General features: G+C 44.2%; 1 protein-coding gene across 2 annotated transcripts in view; it reads right to left on the minus strand.

The window, feature by feature from the left end:
* Window positions 1-26024, minus strand: part of ARSB (arylsulfatase B) — a 193712-nt gene that overhangs the window by 18724 nt on the left and 148964 nt on the right. The window contains exon 7 of one of the 2 annotated variants that reach the window (XM_025389231.1): window positions 18600-19777. The exons of the other annotated variant lie outside the window; for it this stretch is intronic. Coding sequence (XP_025245016.1) covers window positions 19749-19777 — 29 coding nt within the window. The 3' untranslated portion in view covers window positions 18600-19748. Of the gene's footprint in view, window positions 1-18599; window positions 19778-26024 lie in introns of those variants that run through there. 2 annotated transcript variants of the gene reach the window in all.

Consider the following 26024-nt stretch of genomic DNA (forward strand, 5'->3'; position numbering starts at 1 on the left):
AGTTTATGATTTTCAGTTTACAAAGTCAATTTCTCTGACACCTACTCACTCAGTTCATATTTGATATTTTAAAAGTCCTAGTGAAAAAAGAGCTTTGATGTGGCATACTCAGCCTAGACAGAGTTCAAATGTTAATCATTATTGCATTGTGCATAGTAAGTATTCAGAGAATGTGCTGGTGTTACAGGGAACTTCAACAATTGGTTAATGTCTGACATCAGCCGGAGTGTCGATAGAGCAGTGTAAACCAAAAACAACAGAAAACAACCATTCAATGAATCCTCAACTCATGACTGTTGTAGTAAATTAAGCCATCTATACCTGAAATAGGTTGATGAGAGCTCTTCTCATGCTTTGGTTTAAATTGAGTCTTGAAAAAATAGCTTATTTCATATTATTCATTTACTTACTAAACAAATAACCGATTTTGTTGACCACTATATGTGTTAGACACTAAATCTTTTGAATGAATAAGCTGGAGTCCAGCAGGTAATAATAAAATAATTTTATTTAACCACCATAAATTCTAAAATAGTGGAATAAACATTTGTTGTCTGAATAAATAAAATACACGAAGTGCTAGGAGATTACAAAAGACATACCAATTCCCCAGGAGGATCCAGGAAGGGCCTATGGACGGCCAATGCAACAGGTAAAGAAAGAGTGACAAATATGATCAAGGCAGAAGGAGGGTCTCTCTTTTTGAAATTTTCTTCTTTCTAAGGTATCCTTCCCCTTTTCAGCCTCTAAGTGAGAAAATGCATGCAAAGCACTTACTGTAGCGCCTGGCACAGAGAAAATGCTCCATCTGGGTTAGCCCTCATTTCTACCTGCCATTCTTTTCTTTTTTTTTTTTTTTTTTGACGGAGTCTTGCTCTGTCACCAGGCTGGAGTGCAGTGGTGTGATCCCGGCTCACTGCAACCTCCGCCTCCTGGGTTCAAGTGATTCTCCTCCCTCAGCCTGCCGAGTAGCTGGGACTACAGGCGCCCGCCACCACGCCCAGCTAATTTTTGTAATTTTAGTAGAGACAGGGTTTCACCATGTTGGCCAGGATGGTCTCGATCTCTTGACCTCGTGATCCGCCCGCCTCGGCCTCCCAAAGTGCTGGGATTACAGGCGTGAGCCACTGTGCCCGGCCTCTACCTGCCATTCTTTTCAGCCTCATTTGCTTATTCTTTTTTCTCTGTTCATCTCTTCAATGCTTTCATTCCTCCAGTTTCCATGCCCAACATTTCGCTGGGCATTCTAGACTCCAGAATCTTATCTCTAACCCAGACTGTTCTTCTGTGTATCCAAACATGGTGCCTCTAGCCCGGGCGAACCTGCACACAAAACAAAGCCCAGCCTTCTCACTTCCTTCTCACATCACTCCTTCGATGGTGCTCCACTCCTACACTTCACAGAGGGATATTGACATCCATCTCCTGGCCTTGGCCATCAAAACAGGTTCAACCTCTTCAGCTTGCCTCTCCCGATATCCACCATGGACAATAGCTGACCTACTCTCTCTGGCTCCATCACCTTTCTGCTGCGCCCATGAGCCATCCTGCTTTTTGGGGTAGGGGTAGGAGTCACAGAGATCCTGTATATTCAGCTGCCCCTAAGATAGCTTTATGGGCAACCCCTCTCTAATATCCGATGTCCACTGCCAAGTCCTGGGCTCCCAAACTGTGTGCCTTGTCTTCACTTCTTCTGGCTGTATTTGAGGTGGAAATAATACATGGACTGAGAAGAGAACAGGGAGGAGGATGGAATTCTGGAAAGAACCACCATTTGAAAGGCAAAGCAGAGGGGAAGGAGCCTCTAAAAGACAGAGAAGGAGGAGTTAGACTAGAAAAAGGCCTCAGAAGTCAGGGAAAATACTCCATGGAAAAAATGGTTAATGTCAAAGAGAGGGAAAGTATGAGAAAGCAGGAAAGGAGATAACTGGATTTGGCAACAGGATGTTACAGATGATGTGGAGACAGAAAATGCACGGAGCTTTTAACATATAATGGCCACAATAAACATGAACTTGTGGATCTGATGAGCTGGTAACAACAAAGATAAGATTGGAAGAAAAGCAAGTATTTTTTTCTAATCATCCTCCAATTAAAGTGACAACAGACAGCCATCTCCAGTTCTGGCACTAGCAGATGCTAATCAAATACAGAACTAAGGCCACCATTGAATTCACATTTTTGGTCTGTCTCTCTCTAAATACACGTTTTTTTACAGTAATTGGTAGAGTCTGTCAACAAATGGTTATAAATAGGCATTGTGTGTAAAAAAAAAAAAAAAGAAAAGAAAGGGAAACTAAACCCAAAATATTCCTCTTCAGCCTGTGATTATGATGATGAGCACGGCCCAGGCTGAGTCTCTGGCAAGGGATGAAAGGAGAAAGGCCCCCCCGCCCCCATCATGGCATTTGGTGCAATCCCAACCACAAAGCCTCACCATCCAAAACGCCTTGCTGAAGACTGAGCTCACCCTGTGTTGCACAGTTCATATGCCGGTGTGCAGGAAAAACGTGTCTAGGCTCTGAGCACATTTTTGGATAAGGATGAAATAATGTTCACTTAATACTTAATTTGGAAAAAGGGCCCTGCCCACGGAATCAGCCTTTTAATGGCTGTCAGGTGGGCCCGCCCCCTCTGGGGAGCTTGGTGATGCTATCCCTCTTGACCCTGGGAGCCCACACTGGGCTATCACTGGCAATAATTACAGTGCAGAAAACTGAAGCTGGTTGGCGTTCTTCCAAGAGCAGCCCTCCATAACATTGCTATCCACGGCCCAAACCCTGGCATGTTACATAAACCCTGTAATCACTGACATGAGGGCCACTAGGTGATGCTTGCCAAAGGTAAAAAAGCAAACATTTGAGACAACTCTTTCTAGCCTCCTCTAGTTCTTGGCAGCAGCCCTGCTGAAACTAAGGATGTTTTATATTTTGAGAAGTTATCAGGGTCTCACAGGAACTGGGATTCAGAACACAATTTCTCTTTCCAACGAAAACTGGAAACACATCTGAGACAGTAAGCAAAGATGGTTTCGTAGCTCTACAACTGACTTAGAATGAAATATGAAGGAGGTGCCACCCAACTCTTCAGAGCAGCTTTGAAAAGGTTCAGCTTCAGAGGGCACCCACCTCAAGTGCTCAAGAATTCGTAGATGCAGATTTGAATTTGGCAGCTTGATTATGGAGCTCAACAGACAGACATCCTGAGATTTCTGAAACCTCAGTCCTCTCTCAAACAACCCACGTTAACTTTCACATCCATAATCCCAGCGTGCTTCCTGAGAAATGCCAACCGTTAGACACTTCAGCCACATTCATGAAATGACTCATTTGAGAGGCAGAATCTGGATCTGTGCTCGCTAGCTAGCCGAGTCTGGAGAGAGATTCCCTCCCTAACAGTCAGTTTGCCTCTTTTCCTTCCCCTGATGCTGGTGCTCGCCTACTCACATGAAGGATGATGTGTACAGCAAAATCCTACTTCTGAACCTGCATACGGAAAACCAATTAAGATGGGGAGAAAAATGAAACAGAGCTGAATTTTCCATCTGACTCAAACAAGAATGTTTAGAATCAGGCAGATTTAGAAATAGAATTGAGGGGCCCGCTATCATAGTAGAGGCTCATTTTACTAGAGGATGGTACCCTACAAAGGTGTAGGTGAGCAGAACCCCACAGAGTCAAGGCAGATTTTGAAGCTTTGGCTGGTTGATCTGATGCCCTCTTCTGTCTCTCATAGGGTTTGGCAGATGAAAAATCTTGATAGCAGGGAAAATTTAAAAGACAGAGTCCCAGGGCAACACCCCTACACCTTGCGACCAACCTCTTTCTTGGCGAAAGAAGGATTGTGAGTGAAAAAGTGGGAATATTTGTAAGCAAACACTCTGTGACAAACCCAGAGTTGGCTTCCTGAATGAGCAAAAGAAGCAAAGTAGGGGCCAGGTGCGGTGGCTTACGTCTGTAATCCCAGCACTTTGGGAGGCCGAGGCAGGCAAATCACTTGAGGTCAGGAGTTCAAGACCAGCCTGGTCAACATGGTAAAACCCCATTTCTATTAAAAATACAAAAATGAGCCAGGTGTGGTGGTGTGCACCTGTACTCAGGAGGCTGAGACAAGAGGATTACTTGAACCCAGGAGGCAGAGGTTGCAGTAAACCAAGATCACACCACTGCACTCCAGCCCTGGTGACAGAGCAAGACACTGTCTCAATTAAAAAAAAAAAAAAAAAAAAAAAAAAGCAGCAGCAAAGCAGGAGGCTGTGCACAGAGGCTGGAGGAGCACTCACAGGCTCCCCTCCCCAGCGTGCATTTTACCCAGACCTCCGATTGGGGCTGGAATTCCCAGAAAAAGCACTCCCCTTTAACTGACCAAGGCTTTGCATTTTAGAGGGGGTCATATAGTAAACCAACAACAATAACAAATCAACAGAAATTTTTGAGCATCTGCCATGTTTAAGAAACTGTGTAAGATGTCACAGGAATTACAGAAAAACATTAATTAGTTAATTCTTTTTTTTGGAGGGTGTGCAAGATACTGTTTTAGATACCAGGAAAAGTATCTCTACTTAAGAAGTTTAGAATGAATTGGGAGAATAAATGTCAATAAAAGGCAATACATGATAAATGCCAAAGGAGTGGTAAGACCCAATTTAATTTAAGCATTAATTACTTTGAAGAGTAAGTACTACAGAACTCCAGAGACGGAAAGTCTATTTCTGGTGGGTTGGAGGGGAGACTTTCCAGAGAGGGTGAGACTTAGGGGATGAAGCCTTGCACTAAAACATCAGTAGGATTCAGAGAGGAGGATGAGCAGGAACAGAGTGTTGGCAGAGCATGGAACAGTACAAGGTGGGAATTCACCAAGTTTGTTTGGACTCTGGATAGTTGAGCACCCTGGCTGACTTGAGGAGGACAAAGTAAGAATTGTCAGGAAAAGATGGGTTGTGTTAGTATCTCCAACATATAGAAGTTAGAACTTTATTCAGTAGGTAATTGGAAGCAAGTAAAATTTTTTGAGCAGGGATGAAGGGCGTGTTTTAGAAAGGTACATCTCCATGTTCATTATACTGTGATTACTAATTAAGTTTCCAGGATGACCTGACAATGCAAAAAAGTTGCTCTATACAACAGCCAGGAATAATTCTGTCACTGGAAGGGGGTGGTCTACATTGTAAATATGTAAATTAGCATTCTGTATCAGAGCAGAAAGAAACCAGTTGAAGAGCTTAGTTGGACAAGTACTGAACCAGTCCAGGGTTGGATTGGTCAAGTAAGTCTAGATGACGAATAGAGCAGGAAAAAGGACTGCGAGGTCTGGAATGGCATCACTGGAAGAAAACGTGAGAGATGCTGCTCTTGGAGGGAGATGAACTGCATGACATGAGCAATTGAACGTGTACGTTTAGAGATGCTGATGGATTTGCCACAGGTGCACTCTCACTCACACTCCTCAGCGCACTAGGAATAAAGCTGAAACTGCAACATGGCCCATGGGGTCTGCATCATCTGCCCCGTCTCCTTCTTGGGATCACACTCTGACCACATTTCTCAGCCTCTCTTGCAGTTGGGCGTGTGCCAGCGGAATGTGAGTGGGGTTGGGAGCACCACTTCCAGGCAGGCCTGGGCCCAGAAAACCCTCTCGTGCACAGCCTTCCATGCAGACAAGCATGCTGGCTTTGGCAGCTCATTAAAAATGGCAGAGCTGCAAAATGAAAGGAGCTGTGGTCTCTAAGACACTGCTTTGAACAGGGATGTCTAACTGCTCAGGAATATCTAGTTTGCACTTTCTGCGAAAGAGAAATAAAAGTCTATACTGTTTGAATGTCGGTTTTAGTTTGTTCCAGCAGCCAGAGTTATCTTAACTAATCTGTCATTCTCCCAGTCTCATCTCACCCCGCTGCTCTCACTGTGTATGTTCCAACCACACTGGTTTCCTTCAGTTCTTTGGGCACACTAAGCTCGGTTCATCCAGTCTTGCCCTTCCCTGCTGCAAGGGTCTTTGTGTTAGGTCTTTCCTCTACCCGGAGCACTTTCTACAACTCCTTGCCTGATAACTCCTTTTTCAGGTCTCAGATCAAATAACACTTCCTCAGAGCAGCTATTTTTTGACCTCCCAAATTAAATCAGGGCAACCCCTGTTCATCTTCCATAACACGTCTTACAATTTATCATTATGTATTTATTTAATATATTTAATATTAAATTATATTTGTTAAATTAAATTAAATGTTTTTAATACATATCTCTCTAGAAAAGTGTATGATCCAAAAAAAGCAGGGATCATGACTCTTGTTCACCAGTGTACTGTTCATTCAGCACCTAGCACCGTGTGGGTGTTTGAGAAATATGATGAATAAATGAATGAACTGGAGTGCTGCAGTCATGGTTAGATTAGAGAATGATCGCAATAGGGACAGATAGAGAGTGGACAGAACAGAGCAGCAGGCTGAGAAACAGCTCCAGGAAACACACACTGGGGTACAGCATGTACCTTCCACCCCTAAACAGAGGCCGTGGAGCAGAATAAAGTTTAGAGAAGAGAAACTAATTAGAGAGCTAATTATTACAGAATGAAGAGCACTCACGTTCTCGAGGGGCCTCAGACATCATCTAAGTTGAGTTCCCCTTTGCATAGATGAGGAAATAGAAGTACAGTTCCCTGGCTCAGCCAATTGGTGTCCACGGTGGGGAGGCCATACTAAAAATGTTAGAACTGTTCTGTTTGCATTGATACCTGAGAGGGAACAGGAACAAAGTCTTCACATTTGTGGCCAGGATAAACCTGTGGTCCTACTGCCAGATTTAAGGGGTGCCCTGTGAAGGTCTCATAACGGACTTAAATGAACCAATGTCTCTTATGATCTCAACTCCAGGACATTTTCTCCTGTAGGGATTAAAGAGAAGGGGGACTGTTTGAAAACATGAGGAAGGGACATCTAGGTCATTATTTGGTTGTGTTTGCTATCCTTCAAGTGAAACACTTATCTGAATACGATGAAGAGGCTTCTTCAGACAGATGAAGAGCAGGCCCTGAGGGCCATGGAGAGTCAGTTTCCTCCCCGGTGGGACTCATCTGCTTTCACGGAGAGTGTTTTCATTCCATGTTGAAGCTGGAGCTCCAGCCTCCCGACAGACAATTCTCCCTAATGCACCCCGCTCTGCACTAGGGACGGCTGCCTCTTGTATGAATACGATTAAATTAGCCCGTCAGTCCCTTGGTATCCTCTGAACACGTGAGAGAAAGTCGGCAGCTTACTGGGGCTTTTGCAAGAGAAATATGTGCTACTAAAAAGTGATTTCTACACACATCCCTCCCTCCATTGATCAGGAGGTAATTACTGGGCTATGAAGGCCGCTGAAGCCGGGGCCTGGCAAAGCCAAGTGTGTGCTGCTTTCCAACTGCCAAAGGGAGGAGACAGAGCCTTGGCCTTGCTCCACTGGGGCCTGCACCACTCTTGCAAGCTTCCATGAGTGAGGTCAGTGGCATCCAAGTTCCCACAGAAACAGTCCTGGTCTCCTCGGCTGGAGGGCTTGATCAGCCATCTGCTTCCCTGCTCAGGCTGCTTTCCTAGTAGATCCAGCCCAGAGCCCTTGCAGAGCTTCAAATGATGCAAGTGCTAATGAGACCAGAATTCTTCTCCCGTGGAATACAGTAATGTATTCGTTACTTCAACAAATACTTATTGAGCATCTACCCTGCACCTGTGCTGGGCCAGGAACTGGTTTTATACCATTTGATGATTATTTATTGAACACCTACTTTGTACTATAAGTTGTACTCCAGTGCTATTCCCTGCAGGGAAGGAGCTGGAGGTCCGGTCAAGGGCCGATTTGTGGTTTCAGTGCCCTTACTCTCCCACCCGAGGGCACCTGGCAGAGCTAGACAGGGCCCTGGCAGTGCTGCTGAGTCAAAGGTATAAGCAGGCACCCAAATGGCTCTAACAGTCTTTAGCCATTAACGTTCTTTCGTTTCAAGGAGCTCACATAAGACACAGGCACAGTGAGACTCCTGCAAAAGGTAAGAAATACCAGGGAAGAGAAGTCTCTCAGGATTAGCAGCTGCTCACTGCAGATGTAACCAAAATGTGCAAAGAAAAAAAAAAAGATCCCCTCAGACTCAGTTTCTGTGGAAAAAAAAAAGTGTGTCACTTCAGCTCAGCATGATTTTCTAAAAATCCAAACTGATTGAATTCCTTTTTCCTTTTCTTGCCACCCCATCCAAACCATCCTATCACTGAGGTTAGAGGACTTACTTGGTCAATGTCATCACATAAGCCTCTCTTAAGGAAAAAAAGTAGAGAGTAAGTTAGAGAGGATGGGAAGGTTGGAAACTGCCTGCTGTTTATATGACAGAAGAAATGGAAACCACTGTACAATTCTAACTTACCAAGCAGGGTGAAAACACCACTAGGAGCAAAAGGGAGAGAGCTCAGAGGGATCAGGAGAAATCTTTTGACACGGCAGATAATTAAGACAATGAAACTAACAACCAAAGGCAGAAAGGCAAGCTGTAATTACCCAAATGCTTTCAAAGAGTGGATCCTGGAGAGGAGACAACAATGGGTGGTTCCTACTTTAACCAGTGTGGATAGCCTGGTAGGGACTGGCCTTTCTGTCCCCAGCATGGTTGGGTGCAGTCATTGGCCTCCAACCTCCTAGCTCCCAGACAGTGGCCATTATACCTGTGCACACTGAGAGAATGGGGAAATGCTGCCCCGTGCTCCATGCATCTTCCAGGTCCATGGCAAATCTTCCATAAAATCAAGGCCAGGGACTTGAGGGCAGGGACTACCCCCTTCAAGCTCCTTTTATATTACACATAGTACTTTGCTCAGAAAGAGTCACATGTATATTTGCCAACCAGAGACCATTAGTGGGGACACAGCATCCAGCTTCCAGAGTTTAGTGACATCAACACACAAGATACTGTTTCTTACAAGTGGGAAGTTCCTCACAGACTTACTCAAATGAGCACATGCTGGGGAGTGAAACAGAGACCCCGACCAATGTTGTCATGTCATGAATCACATTTCCCAGGGGCTGCTGAAAACACCCAGCCTTTTCCTAATAATTGCTGAGTTGCGTAACAAGGAAAAGGCTTAATCCTACAGTCCCATCACGTTTACCTGTATGCAGAGTTACTTTCCACTTATCTGTTTGGAGAATCTGCCATATTAGGGACATATCAGAGCATAATTCAGCCAAAGAGGCACACAGGCAGCTATAAGACATTATCAGAACCTACACTGTAGTAATTTTATACCAAGTATGTGAAATTTAATACGATTAGAAGGAAAACAAAATGAGGTTGTTAGGAAGAAAGATGTCTTTCTGTTTGTATTCGTTCTTGTTACTTCTAACTGTTTTCCCTTCTATCCACTCGCCACCACTCAAGGAACAGGCTACTGGAGGCTCTTTCACTGCTTTCCACAGAGGCAGGAACCATTTCTCAGAAAGCCAGGCTCACTCTTCTCAGCACTGGGTGTTTCTGGTCCTCTCTGACCTTGACTAGAAAAACCAGCAGGAAAGAGGAGGAATGATAATAAACATACGGTCAGCATGCCTTTGTCCTCTGATAAGCAAAGTGGCTGGATGAGCAGGAATGTCCAGTGGAAGCAAATGTAAAATTTTTGATTATCATCGACTGAGCAGCCGGGTGGCTCTGTGGGCTCTGAGGCACAGTCACACATAGACCTGATGCCTGTGGAACTGGTTGCGGCGCTGAACCCCAGGCAAGGAGCACTTCAGAGGAGCAGTTATTCACTGCTGTGGAAAGAGCAACACCAGGGAGAGGCACTGCGAGCTTGGGCTCCCGGAGTCCCCGCCTTGTCACTTTCTAGCTGTGCGGCCTTGGGGGCCAATCGTTTAACTTTCTAATACCCTGCTTTTCTGTAAAATGAGACTAATACTACCACCTACCTTCATTGGGTTTCTGTGAGCGTTAAATGCACTAATGCACATCAAGTGCTGAGCAATAAAATAGAGAGAAAGTAGGGTGGCCTTTATTGTTATTATTATAAAATCTGTTCTGGATTACCTTCCTCTCTAACACCCTAGTGTGTAAGTTAGGAACTAAAGGGATGACAATAATCAAACAAAATTAACCCATATGCAGAGAAAATACAAAACAATAACAAAGTCACGGTGTCCCCTGGCATGCGTTAACAATTGTATACCTGAAGGATGTCATAGGTTGTTAATATGTAAAGATCTTTAGAGATCTTCTGCATGCAACATGCAGTATCACATATCATCAGAGAAATAATAATAGCTTTCATATGAACAACCATTATTTACTGAGATGGCCCCCTTCAGAAGCTTACAGGAAACAACATATGATTCCTTCTCCTCTGGATCGATTACAGGATTGACGCTTTCAGCCTCCTGTATCCATGCAACTGGATCTTAAAACATTTGTAGGTCTGTGCAGCCACACCACACTGTTGCCTCCTATTAAGTTCCTAGTCAGCCACTCCTCCTCACCCTGCGCTTTGCAGGTGGCCCACGCACAGCACTCTACACTGACCCGATGACATTCTGGCCTATTAGATTTGCCTCATTATTCTCCACCGTCAGCTTCTCCTGGATTCCAACTTCATCTTCTCCATACTCATGATTTATTCATAGGCCCTCTGGTCTCTTAAATGTGATAAATATGGTTTTGGTAGCTTCCTTCAAGTCACACCACTGGAAAGTGGCACATGGATAGGACGCTAGACAAGACGGTTACCTTAAATGGGCAGACATCCCCTAAAACTCTACAGTTCCATTTAAGACTCCACCAGCTGGCATGCTCTCGCCATACCTGTGGTCTGCACTGGCAGAAAGCTGGGCCGTGAAGGTGGGAAATGGCTGAGGACAATACAGTGAGCACAGAGCATTCCGTGTTGGGGTGTGGAGTTGCAAGGGGTGTTCTGGGAACATGAGGGTGGTAGAAATAAGGCCAAGAAAAAATCCACTCTGAAAAATGTTAAGCTACTGGACTTAACGGCTTCTAGTCTCCCTCCTTAAGAGTGAGATATAATAGGAACACTTGAGAAAGTCAATAATCCAGAGCCAAGCCTGCCCTCCACATTGTATGTTCCCAGTTGGTTGGTGGTCCCCAAGCTCTATCAGATAGCACATCTTCATCAGTTGGCTTCCAAGCTGATTTAGCCATATGAAAGTGTCTTTCTTTTAAAATGCGCCCATGCTGGCTCGCTTGGATACAGGCACAGTGAAAATGGCACATTTCTCTTCTGCAGCCTCAGGAAGGCATACTCTTCATGGGACGGAAGCAAGTGATCCATCTCAATGGAGCCTAAGCCCAGGCAAGCAGCACTTCAAGGGAGCCTGGTTTCCAGTACCACATGCTGCTCCCCACCCCTTCCTGAGCCAATGGGAGGAAATGCATCTAATTTCCAAAGCCTTTTAAACATATTTGAGGAACCTTAAGGGAAGGCCTTTTAAGAAAGTACCAAAAGGGTAGATAGACCAAAAATTTGGACCCTCTTCTCTAACTAGGAGATCCTCAGAGGTAACCTGGGGTGAGGAAAAGGGACAATAAAGCAAATCCAAGAAACGAGGGAATGAGAACAAAATACTGTTTCCCTTAATCTCTCAAATACTTAAAAAACACCTTGTCAGGAAACATGTCAAACATGCACAGAAGGAGACTGAGTAGCATAATAAACACCATGTACCCAACAATCACCAACTTGTGGCCAATCTTCTTTATCTTTACCTCCCACCCCCTCCTCCCCATATTATTTCCAAGCAAATCCCAACCATCATATTCCATCTGTAAATATTTTGGCATATACCCCTAAAAGACAAGGATCCTTAAAAAAATAAACCGCTCATAATCATGATACTATTATATTAGTAGGAATTTAATGTGCAAAGATGAGCAATGTTTTCTAAAAAATTCACGGTAATTCCCGAATAGCCTCCCATTTCCAGTTAGTGTTCAAATGGTCTGACTCCACATGGTTTTCAAGCCACTTTTCTGACGAGGCCTGCATGGCCTCCTGGGTGGCTGGGAGGACGCTGTTCTAGAGCACGCAGCTGGCACAGGGTAGCTCAGCGTGCTCTCCGGGCACATCCTGTACTGGGTGGAGTGAGACAGTTCATGTTGCACTTACACCTCCCCGCACACAGAAGCACTCCCACTAAAGCATTTCCCTGGTTTCCAGAGCCACAGGCAGCTTCAGAAGTCCAAATACTTTTGAAGGCCACAAGGGACCCATCTTACTCCCAGCCTTCAAGACAGGTCAGCGCTCCTGTCCCCACTGGTGCCCCCACCCTGTTTGCAGTAATGCTGGAGGGACACAGGATGGCCCCTTGGGCTCCCTCTGCTTGGGTCAACGATGGGCTGGCTGACTTTTTGCTGGATGTGGGGTGGGTAGGGCAGCACACAGCAAGACATCAATATGTGTTAGCTGTCCCATGTGCCTTACTTTTGATTTCTCAACTAGTCAGAGCTAAGATGTTAATGAAATCTACAGGCTTTCATCTTAGATAACGGATTTGCAAAACAGACATGTATAAATGACAAACTGTGTTTCAGGCACTGTGCTGGGAGGGGTCCAGTGATGAATGGACAGATGTCCAGGTCCCTGTCTTGGACAGATTTAGCATCTAACAAAGACTGTGAATAAATAACTCTATCATAATGGGCTAGAGATGCATAGAACACGCTGAGCGGGCACCGACAGAGGTGAAATCAGTGTGCAATCCTGCCAGGAAAGGTGGTGGTCAGAGTGGCTGGGAAGGCCTTGCCAAGGAAGGTTACATTTGAACTGGATCTCAAAGAACAAGCCAGATTTTACCAGGCAGAGAAAGACAGGAAAGGTCAGTTGGGCAATGGGAACAGCATGAGGAAAAGCACGGCAGCACATTGGGAGAACAGGGGGAGGATCTGGCATGGCTGAGCAGGGAGCTAGCGGAGGAGAGGGTTGGGGAATGAGGCCAGACTACTGGGTGGTGCCATGCCTGTGCATGGCCTCTGTGGCGTGGACTGAGTCCGGCTTTCTTCTGGAGCAAGCACTGGAGGCTCACTGAGGGGTTCTAAGCAGGTGAGTAATTCTCCTAGAGAGGATTTCAGGCCCACCCATGGCGGGTGGTGTAGGTGTCTTGTGACAGAGCTCTCGGCACATAACACAGTGTCTCTCTTCTATGTCTACAACAAGGGCCAGCCCCGTGGAGAGCTAAAAAGTGAGCAACAACAAGGAGACATGTTCAGGGAGGAGGGCAGGAGCCAGGTGTGGCTCAGCTCCCCAAGTCAGCAGCACTTCTTGGCTTCAGCTGAAGCTGGGAGACCCATCCTATGGTCAGGCTGAAGGCCGCCAGAGCCCACAGCCAGGCCTGACACTAGGCAGAGGTGACTCGGCTGCTTTTTGCTCACACTCACTACCAGTCACTCTTCACTCCGCTTTCCTGCTCTGAAAATCACGTCCTGGCAATCTGCCCGTCGGACCTGGAGCCAGCCTTGCTCTCTCCACTGCAGGCCTGTAGGCCTGGCCTTGAACCCCAGCCTGCTGACATGCTTCTCAAGCTACAGGCCCATTGCTTGGCCCTCTGATTCTGGCTGACCATGGGCCACAGAGAGGAATAGGTGGCTGATGCTGCAGTTGTAGACTGCACAAGCAGGACCCATCTCTGGGCCCTTCCCATCAAGCTTGGTCTTGTGGCCAGTGTGGTGGGCACCCCACTAGACCCCTTGATCCAGTAGTGAGTTCCAGAAGAAAAGGCACAGCTCCAAAGCTCATCTGGAGCCAACTCTGTTCTCCTAATCTCCATTCACTTCTCAAACTTCCTGTCCCCCACAAGCTTCACTGGCCTCCTAGTACCTCCTTACCAAAGGAAAAGGTTAAGTGGTCTTTTCTTCAACTCTTATTTCTCTTTCGGGGACAGAGCCTGCTATTCAGGGCATCAGGGAAGCGGGGGAAATAAGGATGGGAGTGATTAAGTTCATGTCCAAAACCAGCTCTCTGATCCCATGAATTTCCTGTACCCCTGGTACAAATGCTCCAGAGAGAACTGAGTTGTGAAATGACAGGTAAAAACAGCACAGTGAAAACTCCTCTTGCTTTGAACAGAAAATGCAGTTGGTGCCTGTGAGTTATTTGTTTCTCATTTGCTTTGCAAAGATATTGTCTAGAGAATTTGGAAACCTACATCCCATTTCAGAAAGCAGACCTGATTTCTGCTGACAGTTAGTTTGGCAGGGGGTAGAGTTTGTCTGTTTTTGCCATGAAAGCTCGTTTTCTGGGGGACACACCACACGGTTCTAATTCTAGATGCCAACAAAGCTGCGCCATTAACCACAAAACTTGAATTAGCATTGAATGGCTTTTGAGTTTTTATTTAGGATGCATTTTAAGAAAATACAAGGCCTTCCAGCTGCAAACAGTAAGCGCCACCAGGGACTATTGAGTTTAACATCTTTAACTAGGATCTGTAGTCAGCCTTCCTGTGCTTTGGGAGTTTCAGAAACTTTCAACCACAGAGTCCTGCGTTCAGCTGTGTCAGAAAATGACTGGGGTTGGATTTCTCCTAAGCTCTCAAAGGCTTTGAATCTTTGACCTAGTGTTGTTAACATAGTTAAACTGTTTTCTACACATAAGGCTTACCCAATACAACAAATTCGCAATACAAGAAAAGTTAGGTAAAGTTTCTATAGAAAATTCAGATCCTAAAATGTTAAATTTAACAACATGAAAAAATGTCCAGAGCTGTAGGTGTGATAAGCTGAAGGCTCCCCCTGCTTTTGGAGGCAGCAGGAGCGCAGTGCAGAAGTTTGACACTCACAACTCGCTGCCGTCCTATCTTCATGTTAGGTTTCATCTTTCCAACTGGACTGCAGTTGCTGAGGTTAGCCTCCATGTACTATCCCGGTCTTGCCCCCATTTCCTGGTGCAGTGAAACAATGGATGCTCTGGAAAATGTGTTGATTAAATAATTGAGGTCACACATGGGTACACTAGAAACTTTCTTGCGGGGCGGCATTCTTTCGGTTAATGGGATTCTGTTCCGGGTAGAGAAGCTGCTTCCCTCATTCTCTCTCTAAGAACCTAAATTCCATCAAGAGGACACAATCAAACTAGCAAGAGAAACTAGTAGGACAACTGAAATTCATCACAGGAGGCCACAAAAGAGTTAATTCAGCTCTGATATGAGGATTATGAGACAAGGGTATAAGGATTACACACAATGGATTTCTAACAGAATACAATTTTTTTTTTAAAGGACAAAAGTAGTGACTAGGGACGTTTGTTTCAGATGAAGAAATAACCACGTTAACCTTTTAAACATTTGCATCTGTGAATTGCAGAGGCTCAACAGAAAGCAGATTGCCTACATCCACTGTAGCCATTCTGGCATGAGAAAGTTCTCTTGCCTAAAGCAAAACAGATGTGTGAGAAGAAAAAGCAAAGTCTCTTATGGGTGTATCAACATTCAGAATTATATAGTTATCTCAGGAACTATAGATTGCGTGAAGCAATGAATATGGAATCCTTCCCATATTTTGTCCCTAAAAACTCAGTATAAAAAGCAGAAACTTAATATTAGAAAAATACTAATTATAAAGGCAGATGAAAAAGTTAACAGTGTATTCACATTTCATCCATACAATTTTTTGTTTTTTGGCCAACTGAGCTAATCCTGTACCACTGATTAAATATTCAGAATTTTTGGCCAAGTGCTGCCTAAGAGAGATTCACTTGACTGTTCAAGCAATTAGAAAAAGTGCCACATCCTTGCATGTGCCTCCAAGCAGGAAAGAACACATCAGGGACATCTGCATATATATTCACATATGGGATTCACAGGCAAATCAACTTGGAAATGGAAAAGTACACAGAGGCTACCCCACTTGAGATGCAGGTCAGTATTTACAGAGCAGTGGGCAGGTGCTCGGCTCTCTGCTAGGTCCTGGGAAAGGCACAGAAGAAACACAGGCAAGAGCACGGGCACTGAACAGGAAGGAAAACAATACCCCAGAGGGCACAGCCCCCTAGCCCAAAAGAAGAGTATTTACAGTGGGCAGGGGAGGACAGAGCATGGACGAAGTCTCAAAAAGCAATCATCTGAAACCAGGCTGGGGAAGTCGTTCAAGGAAATGTCAAGTTTGAATGATATGTAACATGTGTATATGTAAAAGATGAGAAGTGGCTACACAGCGATCAAGATCAATTTGGTAGAGAGAAATGCTAATATGATTAAAATGACCCCAAATATTTGTATTATCACATTACTACAGAAATGAAGTCATATGAACATTCTGTTCAAACACACACACACATACACACGCTATCACAATTTAGCATTAAATGCAGCTTAGAGGGCTTAAAATTGTACTGGTACACATGAGTTTAATAATAATTGATGGGCTAGTGTGGTGGCTTATGCCTGTAATCCCAGCACTTTGGGAGGTTGAGGCAGGTGGATTGCTTGAGCTCAGGAGTTCAAGACCAGCCTGGGCAACATAGCGAAACCCTGTCTCTACAAAAAATACAAAAATTAGTCAGGCATGGTGGCATCTGCCTATAGTCTCAGTTACTTGGGAGGCTGATATGGGAGGATTGCTGGAGCCCAGGTGATCGAGGCTGCAGTGAGCCGTGCTTACACCACTATGCTCCAGCCTGGGCAACAGAGTGAGATCTTGTCTCAAAAAAATTTATAATAATAATTGATGATAAAAAAAGTTTACAAATTATGCGTACAGAGATGGAATAAGTAAATTCCTTCCTTCCTTCCTTTTTTTTTTCTTTCCTTTTTTTTTTTTCCTCTTGCTCTGTCACCCAGACTAGAGTGCAGTGGAGCGATCTCGGCTCATTGCAACCTCTGCCTCCTGGGTTCAAGTGATTCTCCTGCCTCAGCCTCCCGAGTAGCTGGGATTACAGGCATGTGCCACCACCCTGGCTAATTTTTCTATTTTTTATAGAGATGGGGTTTCTCCATGTTGGCCAGGCTAGTCTCGAACTCCTGACCTCAGGTGATCCCCCCGCTTTAGCCTCCCAAAGTACTGAGATTACAGGTGTGATCCACCGTGCCCAGCCAATATATTTTTATGAACAGTTTTTCTACTTATGCTGTGATAAAAATTAAACATTCGATATAATATCTACAGCATTTATTTATCACTTTAAAAAAAAGCTAGGCCAGGCACAGTGACTCACACCTGTAATCCCAACACTTTGTGAGGCAGAGGTGGGAGGATTACTTGAGTCCGGGAGTTCAAGACCAGCCTGTGCAGCAAAGCAAGAGCCCCATCTCTACAAAAAAATAAAAAATTAGTTGGGCATGGTGGCACATGCCTGTGGTCCCAGCTATTCAGGAGGCTGAGGTGGGAAGATCGCTTGAACCAGGGAGTTCAAGGATGCAGTGAGCTGAGACAACGCCTTTGTGCTCATCCTGGAGGACAGAGGGAGACCCTGTCTCAAAAAACAAACAAAAAAAGCAGTGATTTGTACTCCAGATAATGGAGTAATGCAGTACTATAAAAATCTCTTCTCATTTTGTATTTATTACGAGTATTGGCAAAAGAGAGGGTCATCTTCATTTTCTTCTGATTTTTAAAATATAAAATATTTGCTGAAATTGTTTTCTAATATACAAAATTGTTTGGGTGAAAGAAAAAGAACTATAAAACACACGTACCAAACTGTCTCCAAACAAAAACACTTAGATAATATTCCATTTGGAAAGAATGAGCTCCAAATATGGATTTTATGAGTAAACAAACGTTCTGTACTGCAAAAGTTAATAGACTGTCTTCACATTTAATTTCATGATCACTTCCTCTATTTGACTCTTCTGTGGCATAGCTTGAGATGTCTGCAAGCCCTGCTACTTCTGAAGGAAAATATACAGAGCAAAAAGACATGCTGTTAATCAAAGACTCTGGCATCTGAATTTAATAATCAGATGCCATTTGGAGTCTATATAGTTTTTCAATAGTGTAACACAAATCAGTCAGCATGTACATTTCAAAAGTGGTTAATCTCTTTTTACATGCACATCTGTGATCCCTTATGAAATATTCTTAACAGCAACCTAATAAGAAAGGAGAATAAACCTGTGGGTCAAAAAGGATCATCACGAAGCCATGAGATGTCGAGTCAGTCTTTCCCTAAGTCTCTCACCACATAAAGCTACTGTGCCTTTATTTACATATTTTTCCCAACTCAAATGGTCTCTCTTCTCTTTCAAACACCCACTCTCTTTTTTTGAAGTCTTCTGGGAATTCCATGAAGGAACATTCTTCCTCTTCCCACCTAATATCTCACCGGCTTATCATTTTCTCTGTTACTCACTTGCTTCTGTAGCACAAACTGTTGGGTGGTGTTTGTTATCTTCATTTATCTCTACCTCCTGTTCCCTAACTCAGTAACATGCTCTTCCAGGACAAGGAACTATGGATTATATGCTTTCCATGTCTACAGCAAGCTTCCTCAAAGTGTGGTCCTTGAATCATCAGAAATCGCTTGCATGTTTGATCAAAATATAGCTCAGAGATCCTGAAGTTGCATGAAGGGAGGGCCTAGGAAGCTGCATTTTCAGCATGCTGCCCAGGTGACTTTAATGCACACCAAGGATTGAGGACCCCTGTATACAAGGACTAAGAGAGTGCTATGAATACAATGGATACCAAGAAGTATTTGTTGAATATGTAAGGGCACACAAAGTAAAAACCCCAAACTAAAACAACAAAACCAACCAGCCAACCAAACAAAAAACAATGTGCAAAATTAAAGGAGTTGGGATTATTTAGTCTTGTGCCTGTAAGTTTAATCACAACCCAATTATTTTTTCATGAAGCTGACTGTACTAAAGCATTATTTTAAAGAGATTGCTTATTTTCTAGTTGCATTGTTGTTGAATAAGGCAAACGATCTCCCCTAAACTCCTAATTAGAAGATCATAATGGTCATCTCCTTTCCTCTTCTCACCCTTCCCTACTGACCTTCCGCAAGAATCCTTTCCTTGGCTTTCCTTCTTGTTTTTTATTGCTTTCTCCCTGCTTTTTTCTATGAGACTGACTGCTCTTCATTCATCTCACTATGGCTTGCAGCTTCAAGAATAGAAGAGAGCAGTCCACAAAGACAAATTAGAACAAGACACCCCTCTCTGTGCCAGAAAGTGTAACTTGGCAAATGAAAGACAGGCTGTGCCCCTGTGCAGTTAGCAACCTGTGAAACAGTATGTGGCAGCCTGTCAAAAAAGGTGGAGGAAAGCATCTGGGCCTACATTTTCCTGAAGACAGCTTTTCAAAATTTCTGTTTTTAGCTGACTTCACTCTTTTCTCGATATGCTATTAGGTAATAAGAAAAGTTCCAAACATTATTCACTGGGATGCTCGAAAGTAAGCTGCATGTGCCATATTACTCTAAGACAAGTATAAAGGACTTGCATTTTATTTCCACAAAGAATGAATAAAGGGAAAGGAATTTACTTTTGGGGAAAGGTAACACAAAGAACTTTGGTCTATAAGGACACAAAGGAATTCTCATCTCCAGAGATATTTTGAAATAATACAAGAAATGACCCATCTGTGGTAGCTTATGGTTGATCTAAGTAAGACAGCCTCCTGGGGCCCCTTCTTTCCTGGAGAAGGCACTTTTCCTGTGATGCCAGGTTCCTAGTTCCCGCATCTTCTGCCACTTCTGCAGGAGCCACCCGAGGCCCTGAGGGGCCCTTTCAGAACCTTGGGTCTAAAGTCATTTCTTATGCCCCGGGTTATCACCTTCAGTAGAAAGTTGGTGGTAGCTACAACAGCAGCGAGCACTCAGGCCAGTCTGTAAAATACACAAAATTCCTTTCCTGAAGATATACAGATTTCCCAGGGTACAGTTGTGTCAGGACTGCACTTCTAGTCCAGGAGATTCTTACAATCTCACTAGACTGTGAATTTCTAAAGGGCAAGGACTGTCTCCTTCATTATTCTAGTGCCTAACAGGGCATAGCAAAGAAGGTGCTCAACAAAGACTCTTACTGATTAAAGGGGCTTGATTAGCTCTGTCAGCAAATTCTGCCTCCAAAAGTCCTCTGTTTGGCTTCCGGAGAATATTTCCCTTCTGTGTGTCACTCCCCAGTCCCACCCTCAGTCACAGATTTCTGGTCCCTGAACCCTGGATTTCCAGGTGTCATTCCAAGGTCAGGTGGAACCAAGGGCTCCATGATCTTCTCCCCCTGGTGTTACTCCTGTGATTTTGTTATGTTTGGTGGCAAAAGGAATTCTGCAGATGCCATTAAGGTTACTAATCAGAGATGATCTGCACGGGCCTAACCTAATCACATGAGCCTTTTAAAAGCAGGGAGTTTTCTCTGGCTTGTTACAGAAGGGAAGTTGAAAGATTCTAAATGTGAGAGGGATTCAACAAGAGAAAGCTTCTCCATGGCTGACTTCACCATGAAAGGGGCAATGGGACAAGAACTTGAGAAGCTGAGGGTAGTCCTTGTGGAGACAATAGGGACTTCAGTCCTACAACCACAGCAATTGAATTCTGCCAACAACCTGAACAAGCTTGGAAGAAGGTTCTTCTGCAAAGCCTCCAGGTAAGAGCCCAGCCTGACCGACACCTTGAATTCAGCCCTCTGAGACCCTAAGCAGAGAACCCAGTTGAGCCTGCCCAGCCTTCAGACCTACAGAACTGTGAGGTAGTAAAAGGGTATTATTTTAAGCTGCTAAATTTGCAGTAATTTGCTATACAGTAATAGGAAATAAATGCAGCAGCCCTCTGGGCCCTTCTGTAGCAGTACCCTCCTTGTCTTCTGGACTTCAATCAGTTCTCTACTGGAAGAGATAAAGAATGATCATTAGTAGGCACAAAATAACAACAGCTATGGTGACCACTGCTGTCCTTGTTCACTGACCAATTATCCAACTGCTTCACTCTCTCTGGTTTGTGCTTCCCTCCCCAAACCCACACATCCTTTACAGCTTCCTCTCTGTTCTTTCTCTGGGTGGGCTTTGGCAATTTATGGTAAAAGCCTCTGTCCTTGAGCTATATCCTTTATGCTCCCAGGACCCACTTGGCTTCAACATAAGCAAGTAGAAACATAAATAACAACAAATGTATGTGTAGATCCTGCAGAACATCTATGGTCAGGTCTGGGGCAATAAATGGGTGCCTTTAAGAGTCAGATCTGATTTGAACAGAAATAAGTCAAATTAAGATCTCTGATAGGCCAGGTGCAGTGGCTCACGCCTGTAATCCCAGCACTTTGGGAGGCCGAGGAGGATGGATCACCTGAGGTCAGGAGTCCGAGACCAGTCTGACCAATATGGTGAAACCCCATTTCTAATAAAAATACAAAAATTAGCTGGGTGTGGTGCCATATGCCTGTAGTTCCAGCTACTTGGGAGGCTGAGGCAGGAGAATCACCTGAACCCGGGAGGCAAGGGTTGCAGTGAGCTGAGATTGCGCCACTGTACTCCAGCCTGGGCAACAGAGTGAGAGCAAGACTCAAAAAAACGAAAAACTAAAAACAAAAAACAAAAACAAAACAAAACAAAAAACATCTCTGATCTACAACTAAGGGCCGGACACAGTGGCTTACACCTGTAATCTCAACACTTTGACAGGCTGAGGCGGGTGGATCACTTGAGGTCAGGAGTTCAAGACCAGCCTGGCCAACATGGTAAATCCTCGTCTCTACTAAAAATACAAAAAAATTGGCTGGGCATGGCAGCACATACCTGTGGTCCCAGCTACTCAGTCAGCTGAGGCAGGAGAATCACTTGAACCCAGGTGGCAGAGGGTGCAGTGAGCCAAGATCGCACCACTGCACTCCAGCCTGGGCGACAGAGCGAGACTCTGTCCCCCTGCGCCGCCCCCTCAAAGAAAGATCTCTGATATACAACTAAGATCTCTGTAGATCTCTGATATACAACTAAGACTGCACAGGCTTGAGCATCTGGGGCTGAGACAGCTGCAATTTTGGATACTCTTCGTGATATCTGAGATAAAAATCCTACATCTAAGATACATATCTGAGATAAAAATTCCCATTTGTAAGGTTCAGGGCTTTACCCAAACTACACGGTGCTCAGCAGAATGGCCATCTAGAATCTTGCACTGTTGGCATTTCATTTCTCCTTTCAGAAACCCCACTTTCCTTGGGTTTAAATGGAAAGAACCCATCGAATAAAGCTCTTATTTTTAAGAGAGAAGGGACATGCTTTTCAAGGGCCTTGCTCAATCTCCTATCATAACTAATCCTCCCTTTCTCCCTAAGCAACCTTGCTCAATCCTCCTTTTAGGACTAACTTTATTCTGTTTTGCATTGTAAGTAGTTGTTTATAGATGTCCCCTCCCACCCTTGCCCTGGCCCTCTCTGGCTCCTTAGGGGCAGGGGCCATGTCCCGTTGATCTTTACACTTCCCTGGGGCCTGCACAGTGAGCACTGAATACCTGTTGAAGGGGTTTAATTTCTGCATGGAGTTAGATTTATAGTGGAGATTTCCTTTGCTGTTAGGTTTCAGGTAGGTGCTTAAGACCCCTTGATCCAGGGAGAAAAGGACCAGGCGGCAGCTGCCGCTTAGTCTGCTTCTGAAATCTCCCCACAGGAGTAAGGAAGGGGCTGCTGGGAGGTGATGGTCCTATCAGCCTGAGCAGGTTGAAAGAAGGGGCAGGGGAAGGAAGCTCTGAGGGTCAATCTCACTTTCCATCCCTCAGCCAGCAGCAAGCAGGACTGCTTCTCAAATTTGATCTTTTCTCTGCTTTGGCAAAGACCAAGTGCATTCCCTGTACGTGAAACAATGCAGTTGCTGTTTCCAGGCAGACAAAAAGAGTGGGTGGGAAAATGTGAGGAAAGCCTTTTTCGTGACTTATTTTTTAAAAAATGTATGTTGTGAGAAAAGTCATGAAGATAAAATATGCAGTAAATTCTGAATCATAAAGGAAAAACATTTCCCACTGTCCTCTAAAATCTACTATATTTAGTTATTTATTCAATCACTCAGCACACTTCAAATGTGCCCTGATTAGGTGATGCTTCCCTTTGGGAGATTTGTGTATGTGCTTGTCTTCTAGACTGGAGGGTCTCCAGGGCTGGGACCTTCCACAGTTCCTCTTCATATCCCTAATGCCTAGCACAGTGCCTGTGACAGCAAGAGCTCAGGAGACAGCAGAACCACAGAGACTGAAGAGGCCACAGAAGTAGAGAGGAAAAAGGCAGAGCCAAGGGGCCCGGGAGGCCAAATGCTTCAGGGTGACGAACACTGGCAAATGGCACAGAAGGGCCAAGTCGGCTCATCCTGAAAAGAAGCCAAGGGATTCAGAAAGCCCAGTGGTCACCTGTAGGGGGCTGCTATGGTTTGTGCCTCCAAAATTCATATGTTGGAACCCCCAAGGTGATGCTATTAAGAGGCAGGGCCATTGGGAAGTGATTAGACCCTGGGGGCTCCACCCTCATGGACAGAATTAGTGCCTTTATCAAAGAACCTGAGGAAAAGAGTTCTTCCCTTTTCCCCTTTTGTCCCTTCTGCCACGTGAGGACTCACTGTCTCTCTCCTCTGGAAGATGCAGCCACAAGGCGCCATCCTGGAAGCAGAAAGGAGCCCTCACCAGACACCAAATCTGCCAGCACCTCAGTCTTAGACTTCCCAGCCTCCAGAACTGTGAGAAATAAACTTCCATTATTTATAAATTACCCAGTCTGTGGTATTTTGTCATAGCAGTAGCAATGGAGTTAGGGGTATTTAGGAAAGAAGGCTGATTGCAGTTGGGTCAAAAGTAAATGGAAGGAACGTTCACCGATACCTACAAATAAACATGTTTTAAAAATGCATCTAAATGTGGCCAACAGGGTGAGACCCGGTCTCTACTAAAAATACAAAAATTAGCTGGGTGTGGTGGTGGACGCCTATAGTCCCAGCTACTCGGGAGGCTGAGGCAGGAGAATTGCTTGAACCTGGGAGGTGGAGGTTGCAGTGAGTCGAAATTGCACCACTGCACTCCAGCCTGGGCAACAGAGCAAGACTCCATCCCAAAAAAGAAAAAAAAATCATCTAAATATACACTGTTACATGACTGGCTAAATAAACCATAGAATACCACGCAGCAGTTAAAAGAATAAAGTAGACCTTTATCAGGGTTTCTCAGCCTTGGCATTATTGACATTTCAGGTGGAAAACTCTTTGTCATAGGGCTGTTTTGTGCATTGTGGGATGTTTAGTACATCCCTGACCTCTACCTACTAGATGCCAATAGCACTCCCCACTCAGGTCGTGACCACCAAAAATGTCTGCAAAAATCGCCAAATCTCCCCTGGAGGGCTCACTAGCCCCTGGTTGAAAACCACTGATTTATACTCACTGATCTGGAAAGATCTCCAAGACAGATCATTGAGAGAAAAAAGTATGTGGCAAAACCCCGCCCCCCGACAACATTTTATATGATACCATCTATGTAAAAAAAAAAGTATTGTACACACCACAGCTCCATAAATCCATACTGTATACATAAGCGCATCTAAAGTGGTCTGTAAAGTCAAAACTGTTAGCAGTGGTCACCTCTGTGGAGGAGGACAGGGAATAGGGGTCAGAGTGAATTTTGGTTTTATTTATTTATTTATTTGAGATGGAGTTTTGCCCTTATCACACAGGATAGAGTGCAATGGAGCAATCTCAGCTCACTGCAACCTCTGCCTCCTGGGTTCTGATTCTCCTGCCTCAGCCTCCCGAGTAGCTGGGATTACAGGCACCCACCATCACACCCAATTTTTTTGTATTTTGAGTAGAGACGGAGTTTCACCATGTCGGCCAGGCTGGTCTCGAACTCCTGACCTCAGATGATCCACCCACCTCAGCCTCCCAAAGTGCTGGGATTACAGGCATGAGCTACTGCGCTGGGCCAGTTTTGGTTTTATTTGTATGGCTGTGTTTAAACAAATAATGAAAATGGAAATGTATTTGGTGTTAAAATTAGAAAATGAATGGAAATTGAAGATATGGAGAAAGCACATGCAAACTACTTCTGACAAGGTTTAGTGGTGAGAGTGAGGCAGAATTCAAGGAAGGAATTTTTAGAATGTGGGAAAATGGAGCACTGCTAAATTCAGTCAAGTTACAATTTGGTATAAAGCACCATGAGGAGGGGGTGCACGTCTTCTAGAATGCTTCTACTTATTAGCTCAAGATTTCAATAATGCTTTGCCAGCAATGACTTTCCCACTAGAGTTAAATATGCATGAAATGACAGAATTCCTCTTTCTGTTTTTCTACCACGTTTCTTTAATTTGTGTTTCTTTGGTGTGTGTACAGCTTTCTCTAACTAAAGTGCTGATGCCATTGTGGAAACTGTCACTCTTCAGAGTTGGAAAGACCCAAGTATAAAGGCTGACGCTGACTTGTTGGGTCTGCCACGGCCGGGGATACTGCAAGAGTGTATTTGTTTTTCATTAATTTGTTTGTCATTTTTCTCCATGATCTATGGAACATTTGTTTCCCCTGAAGCAAAAAGACCTGAAATGTCAAAGGTTTTTTTCTTGGTGTCTGCTAGGGTAATGAACTGTTGAGAAAAAGAGATTTTTCTTATATGCTATTTTATTGTAGAAAGAGACATTTTGTGACCTTTTGCTGTTTTACAGTGATAATGAATTTTCTGACAGACTTGGAAACTTTGGGCTTCTATGTTAAAATAATACAGTTTGAGGAATAACACTGACCTGGACTTTTGGAGAATTAATCAAATACAGATTTTGGAAAATTGATGAGTTTGGTCTTTAGCAAGACACTCTAGTTTATTACTGTCATCAAGGTGGTACACAGATTTATACCACACAAAAACGTCCAACAATTAACTACAGACTCAAGTCCCTCAACAGAGACTTTGACACTCTTGGTGGTGGGAGGTTTAGGCCCAGGAGACTTTCAGCCTGATCAGTGTTGCTTTGTGGCATTTTTTTCTTTGTTCTTTTTCAAAAATTTAGTTGCAAAAGTAACAGGTATACCGAATTGAATGAAAAGGATACTAAAAATTATCCATAATCTCACCCTGTAAAGCTAACTGACCATTATAACATTTTGGTATATTTCTT

The sequence above is a fragment of the Theropithecus gelada genome, chromosome 6 (genome assembly GCF_003255815.1).
Source record: "Theropithecus gelada isolate Dixy chromosome 6, Tgel_1.0, whole genome shotgun sequence".
NCBI classification, from domain to species: domain Eukaryota; kingdom Metazoa; phylum Chordata; class Mammalia; order Primates; family Cercopithecidae; genus Theropithecus; species Theropithecus gelada.